The sequence below is a fragment of the Bactrocera latifrons genome, unplaced genomic scaffold (assembly GCF_001853355.1).
Source record: "Bactrocera latifrons isolate USDA-ARS-PBARC rearing strain unplaced genomic scaffold, ASM185335v1 scaffold_0, whole genome shotgun sequence".
In the NCBI taxonomy this organism is placed as follows: Eukaryota; Metazoa; Arthropoda; class Insecta; order Diptera; family Tephritidae; genus Bactrocera; species Bactrocera latifrons.
In genome coordinates this window covers 1,570,142-1,585,769 of record NW_017534406.1, presented here as the reverse complement: position 1 = coordinate 1,585,769, position 15,628 = coordinate 1,570,142, and the positions used below count along the sequence as shown (strand labels likewise).

General features: G+C 35.4%; 1 protein-coding gene across 2 annotated transcripts in view; it reads left to right on the top strand.

Moving 5' to 3' along the window:
- Window positions 1–9,997: 9,997 nt before the first annotated feature.
- The window catches only part of LOC108978818 (rapamycin-insensitive companion of mTOR), a 265,251-nt gene continuing 259,620 nt past the window's right edge, over window positions 9,998–15,628 (top strand). For both annotated transcript variants that reach the window (XM_018949323.1, XM_018927193.1), the window contains exon 1: window positions 9,998–10,401. In XM_018949323.1, the coding sequence (XP_018804868.1) occupies window positions 10,287–10,401 (115 nt within the window). In that variant the 5' untranslated portion in view covers window positions 9,998–10,286. The remainder of the gene's footprint in view (window positions 10,402–15,628) is intronic.

Sequence of the window (15,628 nt, the reverse complement as noted above, 5' to 3'; positions counted from 1 at the left end):
CAGGAGTGTTATCTCTCAGTCTATCTCAGTTGACAGAGCGGGTGTCATTAACAGTACACGCTATCACTATCGAGAACCTGTGTTCGACCTTTGTTTCGACAAATATAGCAATATCTTTTTGGTATCCAAAGTCAAAATTCGAAAAATATTTGAGATCATAAAGCTCTATCAGGAAAAAAATTATTGACCTCTAATTTTATCAGACGAGAAGCGAACAAAGCAAGTGTTAGAGGGTATTCACCAATTCTACGAAACGATATGGAGCAACTGGCATTTTAACCAAGCTTGTGTTATACATTTAGAAGTTTACTTGGCAACTGGAGTATAAAATGTAATTAAATAGAAATTAGGGGAATCGTGACACCATTTTCCATATTTTCAAAGCAGAGCTTTGGCACTACATAGTTGAGGATTGAAATTTTCCCTTAAACTGCTCAATGACATTACTGATCCCAGTAACTGAACAAAACTGACCCAGACTGATAAAAAAAATACAACTATTTATTGTCGCCTTCAATGTAGACTCGATTTGAGTCAATACAGGCATGCCAATGCTTAATCCAATATTGTATAATATATAAGCCTCCACTTTTGAAGCCTTCGAAGTGGAAGAAAACATCGGCGATGCTACAAACTATATAAAACTATGTGGTATGGGCAATAAATAGATGAGACTTATCTCATTTTAATCATCAGATAGCAACAAGTTTACTTGTACCTGTAATGGCCGAAGCTATTAGTCTGCATTTTAGTCATAGTCCCTATTTAAACGTTAACTTCTACTGCCACTTAGTTAGTTATAATACCCTTGGCAGATGCATTTCGTTTAGCATAAAAAAGTTTGATCGATCAGTTTGTATGGCAGCTATACGGAATCGTGATCAGATATCGGCGGTTCGGACATATGAGCAGTATATTGAAGCGAAAAGGGTGTATGCTAAATTTCAGATGAATATCTCATAAACTGAGGAACTAGTTCGAACAGACGGGTTTAGCTAAATCAACTTAGCTCATCAAGCTGATCATTTATGTATAGACTTTATGGACAATCCGACGTTTACTTCTGATAGTTATAATCTTAGTGGGAGATTTAATATATCCTACTCAAGCTGTAAAAATAATTTTATCTACAATTGATACATTCAAAATAAATAATTTTACGCAAGCATTTTAATTTAAACCAAAATATTTTAAGCGAGTTCTCAAGCTGATTGGAAGTTACAGCAGAAAATGTTTATAATATAAGAACGTAGAATCTAAACAGAGAACAAAGGTTGCGTGATATACGTTCTTTGTTTGTGATATGCGTTCTCTGCCTTCTCTACTCGTATGATATACGTTCTCTGCTATAGTTGACTTTTAATCGAAAATACATTAAAGTATTTCCCTAGCTTTGATTCTTGCATTTTGCAGGAGTATAAAATGTTCGGTTGACCCCGAACTTAGTCCTTCTTTACTTGTTGTTTTAGGAATTCGTTTGTTAACATAAAAATATATAGAGTAATTCTGTTCATTATATTTAGCCAAGTACATTTTTCTTTGGTTACCGTGTAACAAATTCGCACGAAAAAATTAAAAATTTTAATATATTTCTCTCAATTACCCTTATGCTACGAGAAAATGATGTCGCAAATAAAATTTAAATAAGTATCATTCCCACGAGATTTATCAATTATAAATATAACGATAAATACTAAAGGTGAAGCAAGCCCCTATACTAGCTTTGCCAGGACCAAATTTAAATATTTATCAATATTTAATTTCCATATTATTCGTATTATTATACTTTTTTTTCAATTATATACATTTAATCATACAATTATACAAACAAAACTATGTATTTATATTTATATTTTTATATATAACATATATTTAGGTATATATATATACATAAGTGCTCACCCTTGCCTTTTATTGCCTGCACATATTTAAAGACGGTTAAACGTACTGGACAATGAAAACAATTTTATATCACCAATATTGATAAATTTTTCACTAAAGTTAGATTTACTAAGATATACATATGTATATACCATACCATATACATATGTATATCTTTGAGGAAAAGTGCATTTTTCACACGAACATGCTGTAACATGTTTGTCAAACCAACACATTTTGCAATGCTTTGCTAATTTACATTTGCGCACTTTCACTTAATTAACACATACTTATCACTTTACATTCACAAGTTCAAATAGTTATTAAATAATGTTCAAAAGATTCCACAAAATGATTAATTAATTTCTTTTTTTTTTTCAAACTTTCATCGCGATCACGTACCGACGCGCACTTACCGACACACGACTATCAAACAGAGAATGTTAACGAACATGAATAATGTTGTATTAACATTCGGTCATTCTGTAACACTTATAATTTTTTGCAGTGCTGCTTGCCTGCTTCGTGGTGACGAGACAACAACTGCCTTGCTGTATGCGCAAATATGTAACATACATACACTGTTGTGCATGCTGTAACGAAATCACAGGAGATCACTCAGTGAGTATGCAATAACATAAAACTAACAAATTACATTGATCTGTTGTTTGCTGGGGATTATAACAGCAATTCCAAATAGTTTCTTAACATCAATGCTAATATGAAGTGACTACTTTGTTTTTACACATTGCAATGATATAAAATGCTCGGTAGCATCAGAACTTAGCCCTCTCTTGTTAAAGTTAAGTTTACTATTTGATATTATATTATACAGATTATCATAATTTTTGTTAATTTGTGTTGGTTAGTGTTATGCCGGTACTAAATGTTTGAGATAGTTCTTATTTCAGCTTCTGCTTTTTGAACAACACATCTGCTATATATTCACATGACATTGGTGCTTTCAGAAAAGCATACTTGATCATCCTGTAATGCGGATCTAGAGTAAGAAATTTCAGATTTAACTTATTCAGCTATGTTCGAATGAATACAACTTCCATTTAAGCTGAAACTCTAATCTCGTACCATCATTTTTTTCTGATCTCTCGGATGGTGCCATTATCGTTATCTATATGTATGTACATATATACTTAAGTGTGATTTAGTCTTCATCTTTAATTAGGCTTATCGGCGCTTTTGTGTTTCGGTATGACGAAATAATGTGTAACAGGCGCCTTTGCCACGCTCGCACCGTCTCCAGTCCTTACACCAAGTTTTGTCACCACCGACTCTAGCATCGAAACCCGTTTTCGCTAGAGCACATTCTCACAACTCTGAGTGGTACCAATGTCGTGATAGCACTCGTCGTTTGTCCGCATACGATAGCCGAAAGTAAAAGATTTTCCCTCTAACTGTTCAATCGTCAAGTTTATTCAGAAGCACGGGTTACAATGAGCTCCAAGTAGAGCGTTTAATTTCATCTATCGATAGAGAGACCTCTATTGTCCACTGAGCTCTTCATAGCAAGAACGCTCTATAGTCACCTTTGATTGATCTCCAAGCTGTCAGCATTATTGCTGTTAATGGTGGTCTCAAAAGAAATGTTTCTTATATACATCAAATAAACATGTTTAGCTATCCTTTAGTGTCATACAAATGGCACTCTGTCTTCTTGACAATAGAATCATGGTCACTAGAGAAATTGTCTACAAATGGGTCTATCAAAGTGAGTGTAGAAAAGACTATGCGGCATACGTACGATCTCTTATCGGGCTATCCAAATCTGAAAAGTGGTGGCTGTCTACTATGATAAGGAACAATAATTTTGCTCCCTGGATAGAAATTAGTAGAGAAGCTTTTATATTTTGAAATTGACGTAATTCCCAGGCAAAATGAAATTAAATTCCATACAACGCGGTTAATTCCTACAATACTTTTCTATAATATTTCTATAGCACAAAACAGTGGGTTGTCCGTTGCTGCGTAACACCACTTAAGTATTAATGGAATGGAAAGCAATCAAATACCAAAGTTTGTCATGACGTATAAGTAACATATTTAACTTCAATTGAATTTTTAACGGAAAACTTCCAGCGCCGCTAGTGTCATAGTTAATTGTGACTTCAGCTTGCTTAAATTATTGCATTTACTATGCCGGCCCTTAATTTGTACAGGCACCAACGACTGTTTCACGCGCCGGCAACCACAATTCCAACCAAAAAATAATGATTCGAATGCAGTCTCAGCTATTCAATTCCAGCAAGCCGTCTTAGTGGTCAACTTAATATGCCACAAATACAGTGCAACACACAGACCGCAAGTTGATTATTCAGCATTTTAACTAAAACTAAATGCGGTTTGGCTTACTGCAAATGTTGCAAGTCTAGCAACGAACAACAACAACATGGCGAGGCGACAGGCAAACTTTCGCTAACTGCACAAAGATTGTCGTTTGACCGGAAAAATATAAATGCTCAGCAATGCAATGAAGTACTGGCGGACCGACGAACGGACGAATAGACGAAGGGGTGTCACGCAACCACGCTGCAGGCCGCACGCAGTTGCGCAAGTAGCAGGGAACGCGCCTGTGCGTGTGCTTGTGTGCCGCCAGTTCGTTAAGTTGGAAAAGTTGGGCACAAGTTGCCAGTTGCTGGTGGCTCGTTGCTCTTGCAACCGAAGTGCTGGTGGTCAAAAATATGGTTACGCATTTTAAATTGTGGTGCAAATGAAATTGTATGCGTTTACGGTATGTTATGCAATCAACGCACCGGTTTGCTGCACCAACACACACACACACACACACTGGCTTTTGTGTAGATTTGTGCCTGCCTTTTTGCCACTTACATCACTCAGCTTCTAATAACATAAAATCACAATTGCCTGGCCGTGTCTACAAGCGCACTTAACCTCCGGGGGCAGTTTAATTTTCCGTAGTGCTTGCTATGCCATGCGCTGCGCCAGTGTGTGTGCGTGTGCGCCTTTGTTATAAGCCGGTGCTGGTGCACATCAAGCAATGATCCCGTTTTAATGGTTGCACGCTAGTCTGCCAACGCTCACTCTTACTCTTCTTGTATCTGGATGTGTGTATGTGTGTGTGTGTGTGTGTTAGTGTGACCAGCAGCTGACATCTGACCACAGTTACAGTTGTATGCGAAAAAGCGGATAGTGATAGCTGACGGCGTCGTCGTCCGTTTTGTGCGATTGTGTGTGCCTTCCAATGCATTAGAGCTGAAATTATTGCCCATTTAGAAAATTGCAACATAGTCAGAAATTGCGTACGTAACAATGAAATGGCATTTGTTGCAACCGAACCGAACCCACAGACCGTAAAAGCTAAAGTGCGCCCAAAATGCTTCATACATATATATATATATATGTAACTGTGTATATATGTGTATGTGTGTGTATATGTGTGTGTTTGTGTCTCATTCTGATTGTTATTTGCCATTTTCGGTGAGCTCTTAGCGTTGTCGTTACTGCTATAGCTGCAGTAGTTGTTTGGGTTGTTGTTGTTGTTGCATTATTTTGTTTGATACGTTGTTGTCGCAACTAAGAGTAACATTTACATTTACGACCATCCATTGGCAAGAAGCATTGCATAAATGAGAAGAAATGGCCAACTAAAGCCAAGCAAACGGACCAAACACGGCAATGCTGGCCTTACTTGCGCACACAGGCACATATATACAGAGTTGGAACTTTTGTTAATGCCTTGAAATGAATGCCTTTGCGAGTGCATTAAAATGGGTGCGCTCTGTAGCCACTTGGCGCTCACACTCTCAACCCTAAGCGTCACACACAAACACACACACATAAACAAGCAAAAATCGCACAGCGTCAGTGCGTGCATGTATTTGTGTAGTTTACGCGCAGGGTTGCAATAAGCTAACAGTACACTTGTGCTGTAAATATTGCCGGAACTCAAGCTGATTAGATGCGACAGTTATTTGCATAAAGTTAGTCATGCCTTTGTGTGTTGCAACCGATGTTTATGCAACAAATACCTACTTAACGATTTCTGTGCTCAAGTCAGTGCCAATTCGGCACTGAAAATGCAACCCAGTGCTGCAGCTAACTGTATTTTTAATAAGAAAACAGGTTTCTTCTTCTTACAATGCCATCAACAGTTACCTTTTGAGTTGTGGACACTGCATTAATGGGTTATAACCAGTTGCAAGTCAGAAAAAAACCGCTATTTTGTGTACTTGTACCAGAAAAGGTGAGCAAAACTTTTTTACTTAAAGTTATCTGAAATCCTAAATCCAAAAGTATTTAGTATTGTAGATCATATTGTATTCGCTGTTAATAAATTACGAAAGTTCAAAAATTTTCGTATTATCTGCATATTGTTCACGTTTTTGCGATTAATTTCCTTTGTAATGCGAGATTTGTACCCCGAATTGCATACTGGAATCAAAGTAATTCTTCAATGTCTTTCTCGGACTTTATAATATACATATGTCTCGCTTTTACACCCAGTGCAGAGCGAGAGAAAGTCAAGACGCAATTGTTTTCCGATAGCATATTGACTATTCGTATTCTGCTTTTAATGATTTATGTTTGCGTAGTCGAAAAAGTGAAAAAGTTCTTTCGTATTTTGTCAATAAATGTCGATACAGTCGTACATCTCTAGTGCTACCAATCCCATTGTGTCATACCATATAGTATTGGAAAGGTGAGACCGCAGGCTTTATTTAACCAAAAATAAAAAACAAATTAAGGGAGTTGGTAAAAAACAAGAAAAAACGCACGGAAATGCACGGAAGCTGAATACCCTTCACAGGTGTATTTCTGTTAGTAGTTCTGGAAGCTATATGCTATAGTAATCCGTTCTGAACAATTTTTTTTGGAGATTATATTGTTACCTTAAGCAGTAATCCATGCCAAATTTCGTGACGATACGATGTCAAAAGGAAAATTTTCCATACAAGCCCTTGATTCCGATCGTTCGGCTTGTGTGGCAGCTACATATATGCTATAGTGAGCTGATCTGAACAATTTCTTCTGATACTACATTATTTCTATAAACAGTAACTCATACCCAATTTCGTGAAGATATATCGTCAAATGAGGAAGTTCCCATGAAAGCATTTGATTCCGATAATTCAGTTTGTATGACAGCTATATACTATGGTAATCCGATCTAAACAATTTCTTCGGATATTCCATTGCTGTCTTAGAAAATAGTCTATACCAAATTTCGTGAATAAATCTTGTCAAATGTGAAAGTTTTCCATACAAGAACTTGATTCCAATCGTTCAGTTTGTATGGCAGCTATATGATAGTGGTTCGATATCGGCAGTTCCGACAAATAAACAGCTTCTTGAGGAGAAAATGACGTTTGCAAAATTTTAAAAACTGAGGGACTAGTTCGTATATATACAGACAGACAGACAGACGGACATGTCTAAATCGACTCAGCTCGATATACTGATCATTTATATATACGTATACTTTACAGGGTCTCCGACCCATCCTTCTGGGTGTTACAAACTTCGTTACAAACTTAATATACCCTGTTCAGGGTTAAAAAGTTACAACTATTCAAAAGGGGAAGAATGCCACCCAAGCCAACAATAATGTTTATGAAGTTTACGGAGACGACAACAATGCTTCGCTTGCTTCCGTTCTGGAAATTTCGATTTACACTCATGGAATAATATCTCTAGCGTAAAAATGGCATAATGGTAAATATTTGTTTATTTATTTATTAGTATAAATATAAAAAATAAGTTGAAGTTTGACTAGAAATACGAAAAGACTTTTTCGGCTACCAATGATACAGCCCTTACTTTCAAAGCACTGGATTTAGGAAGGCTTAAGAGGTTATAGGTTAGAAGGTCGAAAAAAACGAATTTTCCATAATTTTTGCTAAGAAGTTTTAAGTTTATTGATCCAAAAATTTGATATCTTTGAACTCTATTTTAGGACTTACTATTAGTAAAAATAGTTATATGGAAAGGAACTACAGCTGAACTCCGGGAGCTTCTCGCAAAAATACATTTTGCGGTGACCACTATCTCTCTGAACTGGATCCTCTAATATTACCATAAAACATCAAACCGATTTCGTTAAAGCAATGTTAAATCTAGTACAAGAAAGTAAGGAAAAATCAAAATTAATTTTTTTGACAAAAAGAACTTTTTTACAAAAATTTTTTTTTATAAAAAAATATTTATCGATAAGTAAACAACTTCATTTAATTACTAAAAAATATATATTTAAGAAGCTCGTTAAATTTTTTAAATGAAGTTGTTTACTTATCGATAAATATTTTTTTTATAAATAAAAATTTGCCACTTTGAAAATACCATTTTGAGAAAAAAGCGTTTAAAATTTGTACTTACACTTCAAAGCACTCTGAAACGCCATTTCAAATTTGCGGTTAACTTCGAAAATATTTGAAAATCGATGTTTTTAAGTTTTCTAATTTTATATAACCTCTTAAGATTTACTCTGACAAACTAGAGCAGTTCCTTCCAAATTCTAGCGCATCAGAATCTAAACTTTTTCCTTCAACATGTATCAAAATTGTTCATAAATGTAAAATTCTTGATTTTTGCTTAAAATTAAAAAAAAATTTATGTTGTCCCCCTCAAAGTAATCCCCCTAGCTCCAATTCACTTATACCAACGTTTTTTCCAATCCTCGAAGTTGTTGTTAAAATCAATTTTCGGAATAGTTTTACCGATTCACGCTTAATGTCTTCAATTGACTTAAGACGGTTTCCCCGGAGTGGACCTAAAAATTTTCTGAATAACCAGAAGTTACACGAAGCTAAATCAAGCGAATACTGTAGTTGCGGCACGATGTTGGGTGAAAATTTGGCAAAAAATTGGCGAGGAATCAATTCAGTCACGGTCGCAGGCTTATCATTGTGGTACAAAAACCAAACGTTATATCTTATGACTTCGCGTAAACGGCACATAACACTCAAATAGTATTCAGTTTGGTCGATCGGAATAAATTCGAAGTGCACTACACCTCCTTAATCAAAGAAAATTGTCAACATAGCCTTGATTTTTGGCGTGCTTTGATGTGGTTTTTTTCGGCCTCGGCTTACCTTTGCCACGGTATTCGGTCGATTGATCGTTTGTTTCTGGAACGAAAGCATAGATCCAAGACACACCCCCGGAAAGCATTAGGGGTATTCAGACCAGCTTTGTTAATTCGCTAGTCGTTACACGCGAAATTTAAATTATAACGTATTAATATTTTTCGCACAATAGTAGATCTCTTTTCCATATCTTAATCATATTGTCAATTCCATAGATTACGATGTTTTCAAATTCTAATATATACGATTAAACATTCCCTATTTTTTCTTTTCCTCTACGGTCATAGTCATGTCAGTCTTTGTTTATTTACATTTCTGTCTAATTTACTTTTTCTGAAACTCGCTGATGATCGTTATTAAAAACTGTGGAAAATCACTCCAACATCTGTATACTGTAAATGAGAAGGACGCAGAAGTTTGTTTGCTTATTTGAAATTAATGTAACCATTAATTACTTTCTAATCTCCAATTAGTTACAAAATTAAAAAGTGAAAATTGAGGACCATTAATTGAGGTTTTTACTTTTCTTACTTTGTAAAGTTACTTTTAACACCAAATGTTCATTTAATCAATATTGTCTAATATGGTCATGTTTCAAAGCTCTTTATTATATTATTACATGTTATATTCCATAAGCATTTTAAAGTATAATATTTTCAGAGTATACAAAAAATCGCATGCGATTACTTTCATTTTACACCTCCATCGCCTAATTACTGCTAATTCACTAACAACAATTCAAGGAACAGCAACAGCTATCATAATGTAGTAGGCATGTAGCGAGTGCATTACCCCTTCGCTATGCTGCGATGTACGATCGCAAAAGAAGGTGGACAAAAACAACGGACTCCTTCGCCACATTCAGACTCTCAGACTCCCCCACATACAACAAACATAACAGAATCACCTCGTGTCGTGGGGAACTCTACACGCTCACATCACATTTTCGCCGAGTCAGTCAATGGAATTTTTCAATCGCGATCGGTCAAATGGCGCGTCAGCTCGTGTTGCGGGAAAAATAGTATTAAACGCGTTAGAAATTTATACCAAAAGTTCTTTTTAAATAATTTTGTTTAAGTTAAAAGCTTGAGTCAGAGTTGTGCAAATTCAATGAAGTGAAAAGTTGTAATTGTTCTAGAAAGAGCAAAATAAGTGTATGTGAAGTGAAATAGTGCAGTAGTGTGCACAGGTAATTTTGTTTTTTATAATGTGTGTATGTTTGTTTATGGTGTTAATGGTGTTAATAGTGAAGTGAGTGGAAATCGAATATTTCATATTACTGGTAAAAAGTGTTGTAGTGAATTAGTGAATTATTTCCTTTTAAATATATTTCGTAAAATATGAAATATGCAAGCGTTCGTTCTTTTGATGTTCGTCTATCGTCGTTCGCTAATTAACGTTCGCTTAAACAAACAAATAATATCACTTCAGGAGAGTAAAACAACTGCTCTACAGCTTGAAGGTAAGTACAGGGTGTTTGTATACTATGTAACTTACTTTGTATTTTTTAAGCAAAATAAATATATTTTAAGAATATATTATTTTAAAATTTTCAATTGTTTCATTTCTAATTTTAAATTTGGTGAAAAAATTCGAATAAATTTCAAATAAAATAAAATAAATTTGAAATTTTTCTTAAAATAAATTATTCACTGACTTTAAGAATTTGGGAAAATATATATAAATTATATATATAACTTAAAATGTTCACCTTGAAAGAATCAAAGCCAGGGAAATACTTTAAGGTGTACTATAAAAGGTCAAAGAGAGGATCGAAATCCAAACAATTTTACATATTTACATATATATATACATATATACTACATATTATATATATAACTTCAAATACTGCCAAATACTTAAAAACTAATCATAGAGAGTAAAGTCAGCCGATATATGCTGTACAAAATCATCCGAAAGTTCGAAAATCTTTATGCATATGGGGACTAAGGGAAGTATTGGCCCGATTCAACCATTTTTGATATACATACCATTGTAGAGACGAATTATCCCTGATTTTCAATTCAAAAGCATACCATGTGTAATGGCATCTAAATATTCGTTACATAGGGGCATCAACATTACTGGTAAGATTTGAATAATTTTCGGTCTTAAGTTGGAATACACTAAAAGCATTATTCGTGTAATGTTTTATACCGTTATACTACCTGCTTTTTAATTTGTGAACTGATTTTATGACTGACAATTGCCCAAATTGAACCAAAATTCTTGGACACTGAATATGTGGACCTATTGCTAATAGTAGAGCAATTAAAATTTGGAAAGAAACCTTCTAAGTATATCTGTTAGTTAAAGTAACTTGAATTGGGTTAATAGTTCTCTTGAATTATAAACAAAGATCCTTGACACGACTAATAATGTTGAGGTTAAGTTCAAATAAAAATCATTCTGCAGAAGTAACAGTAACTTCGATTTGTTATTCTGTATTTAGAGAGATTTTTATATCTCACTAACTTTCGTGAAAATCCATAAATTGTTAGAACAAACTTCGACGCAGTTTTAGCCGACTTAAAAACAGCGCGCCGGTCTTTCTTTTCGCTGCTTGTCGCCAATTGAAGATACATAGCGAAACCAGGTTCTTCTCCACCTGGCATTCCCAACGGAGGTAAGCTCTTCCTCTTTCTATTTCTCTCTTTCTCACGGCGGGTACCATTCCTCCAATCGGACGACATGACCTAGCCAGCGCAGTCGCTGACCTATCTCAACGCCGTCATCATTCCATCCAAAATGATATTCGCCGTGACCAATGCGCAAGGAGCCATGAATCTTCCCTATAATATTTCTCTTAAAAACTCGGAACGTCGACTCATCAGTTGTTGTCATCATCCATTTCTTTGAATCTTATGTATAGAAGGACAGGAATATTGAGTGAGTTAGAGAGTTTGGGTTTTGTTCGTCGAGAGAGGACTTCACTTCTCAATTGCCTACTCAGTCCGAGGTAGCAGCTGTTAGCAAAAGCTATTCTGCGTTGGATTAGCCCTTTAGAATGCCCGTAGTGAAGCCGCTGAGGCGTCGCGAAGAACCATTATCCTGCTGTCATTCCTTTTGAATTTTAATAGCTTATGGTAGCAACATTTTCTTTATAGAAACCTAATTGTTGAGCGGAGCCTGCACTTGCTAGTTCATCTACTTCACAGTTGCAAGTAGATTAATGTGTCCTTGAACCACGGGTTCATCTGAAAATAGAATGTTAGATCTACTCAAAGATCAAGGCATTCTTTCATCATCTACGATGAAACCCCAACATACTTAAGTGATTTCAAAGCAATTTTGCTGTCTGTGAATATACGTTTTTTTTTTTTTTTTTTGTTTTGTTGTAACAAGAAAACTTTCTGAAGTGAATGTATTAGGGACTGAATTTATATTTAATTGTGAAGGACTAGGAAAACCTATGGCTTTGGGGACTAAATACATGATTTATTCTTAAGGATTACCAAAATACGTAGTATTGGGTAGACACGGGCACTTGGTAAGTTTCCTCAACCTTATAACAGACGAAAAATAGATGGGATTCGCTCAGTCTAAAAGGTGACTTTGTTGCCAGTTGCTTACGGAACAACTCTGAAAGCCTTAAGGTGCCATTAAAGGCAATCTAAATATTGTATATAAACTTAAAGGAGTTTATGTGCAAGAACGAAGTAGTAGTGAGGCAGAAAATAAAATCAGTTTTGGAATAAACCAACAAATTACTGAACTCTCGGGGTACCTTAATAAATCTGTTATATATTTGCAACAGGGTGGTCATTTATACAATACACTAAGCTAACTGACATTGGAATGTGCACAAAATACTAAAAGTAAAAATAAAAAATAAACAAAGTAAACTGTCTGGTATCTTAGTGCCACCGATATGCAGCATGTTGCAAGTGGCCAAATAATACAATTTATACACAGTTTTCAAGTGCGAGTGCAACTCAATTCCCTCCATAACAGTACGTGTGCTGGAATGTATCAGAAAAATGAAGAAAATTAAACCGAAATTGGGTACCAAGGTAGGATAGGATAACATGCTATTTGCAACAGTAAGCGAAACAATAAAATTCTACACACGCAAAAAAAGAATGAAAATGTAGAATATACTTGTACTCCTAAACAGACAGAAGGAATGAGTGAAAACATTTGTTTTGGTTACAAAAATAACAAATCTTTTGTAAATATTGATTTGTTGTGAACAATTGCAAATAATATTGTGTGCTGCAACAGAGCACTAAGTTGTGGGAGCAGATGTAAGCAGTTGTGAACAGGTAGCCGGACATGGATTGGCGCTGAAGCGTTGTGGTATTGAAAAGGGTCGCTACACGCTGAACAAAAGGATTAAAACTTGGAAAATTGTAGTCGATAAATTTAAATATTTGTCGGTTCGTTGTGCTCTTCATTTAGAAGCCACGATATGTACTGGAGAGATATTTACTTTCAAATTTATACACTCGAAGGAAGGGTTGCTTTGGTTCAGTGTCAAGTGTACGAGTGGAGCACTGAAGTACTGAAAATAAAGCTATTTGAGGTTATGTCTTAGTACAGTCTTAAAGCAATGTACTTGTATACAAGATGCATTCCAAAGTAAACAGGACTTAAAAAACTGAACAAATGGTATCAAAATCGTTGCGGCAAAATCAATTTATTTTCTTCAAAATAGTCTTCTTTGCTCCAATACAGCTTTTTGCACGGTTCAAAAGCATGTCGAACGCAATTTTTGGTCGCTAGGCAATTTGTGCGGAAGAAACTGTACACACACCTTTCGTAAGCCCCAATGTTCGATCAGAATGCGATAAATCGATATTTTGGAGATGTTCAATTCCATTTCCATTCCACGCACAGTTTCGATGGAATTTCCGGTGATCACAGGTTTTGATTGGCCCACATGTTAATCGTCATTTTTGTCCTCACGACCACTTTGAAAACGTTGAAACCGCTCGTGCACTCTGCTACGGAATATGCAATTATCGCCATAAACTTTTTTCATCAATTGAAACGTTTCGGTGAATTTTTTATAATTTTTAAAATAAGATTTAATGTTGGCTCTATGTTCGAAGCTCTGACACTTAAAACGCAATAACTTCACTTTCTATCAATGAAATGTTATGAAATTCTCACTGGACAATCGATAAAAATAGCAGATCCTAACGCACCAGTCGACATATAGATGACGCCACCAGGGGTCTCTAGATTCAAAAAGTCCTGTTTGCTTGGGAACGCACCTTGTATGGTTTTGATATGCAGTTTAATTTTATTGATCTTTTGTTAATATGTAACTTTTGCAGCTTCAGATGACAATTGGAATATGATCAGCAAGAGAAGTTTGATCCGACAGGTGTATGAATATAGGAACAAATTTTCAGTGATTTTATTACGGAATTTTTTTTAAATTCCCTACAATTCATAGCTTCCTAAGGGTGCAAATCTTGGTTGAGTGACGTTATTGATAGAAATATCTTGTCGGAAATGAACACTGCAAGTTCTATTTTGCATAGAATAACACACCGGTCTCTTAGCTTGTAATACAATTAGAGCTCCAAACATGCCATGACCTATAACAATTTGTTAATATACTATTGTGGGCAAAAAATAGTAAAACTTTTACGTAAATTTCGCGCGAAAACACATTAGTCGAAATATTTTTTTTTTTTTTTAGGTTGGTATGACTGTCAATGAGATCTGTGCCAAATACCCTGTCAAAATTATTATTAGTGTTTAATAAGCGCTTGTCTTACTGAAGTACATAAAATGTATTCTGCTATTCTTACGACGAGTAAAATTATTCAACAAAGAAGTTTCATCAAATTCTTGTGTGCAAAATTAAATTTCAGGCGCCGAAACGTTCAGAATATTGATAAAGATCTTCAATGATAAATGTTTGTCGTGAGTAAGAGCTTTTGGTTGTTACAAATTATTCTAAGATGTTGAGAACGCGTTGACGGCGAACCAAGTCCTGGACGGTCATCAACATCAACTGACTAACACATCAATAAAATAAGGGACACGACTAACAGTCAGAATCTTATTGGCATCGTTGAAATACTGAAAGAAAAAGTAAGAATTATTTTGAGCGACCATTTCGGCCTAAGAAAAGTGACAGCACGATTAGTTCCAAAATCACCCAATATTTTCGAAAAACAATGTCGCTTTAACGTCTGTAAACTAATACTTTCCGACTACCAGGAAGTCATGAAACGAATTATGACATTTGATGAGTCTTATGTCTATGCTTACGACCTGAAACAGACGATTAATCGGCGGAATACCGTGGCAACGGTGAGTCGAGGGTGAAAAAACCACGTCAAAGCAAGTCAAAAATCGAGGTTATGTTGACAGTTTTCTTCTACTATCGTGGTTTGGTGCACTCCGAATACCTTCCGATCATTATTTGTGCGAAGCTATACGTAAAAAGATGTCGGAATTATCGGCCGACAACTCTTGGTTTTTACACCACGATAATGCATCTTCGCTTATTGCATTGAATATTCGTGAGTTTTTCGCCAAATTTTTTACCAATATCGTGCCGCAACCACCGTATGCGCTTGATTTTGCTCTGTGTGACTTATGGCTATTCAGCGAATTCAAACGATAGCTCCGGGAAACCGTTTTGAGTAAACTGAAGACATTAAATATGAATAGCTACGGGAATTGAAGCCTTTTCTGGAAATCAACTATTTCGAAGATGAGAAAAA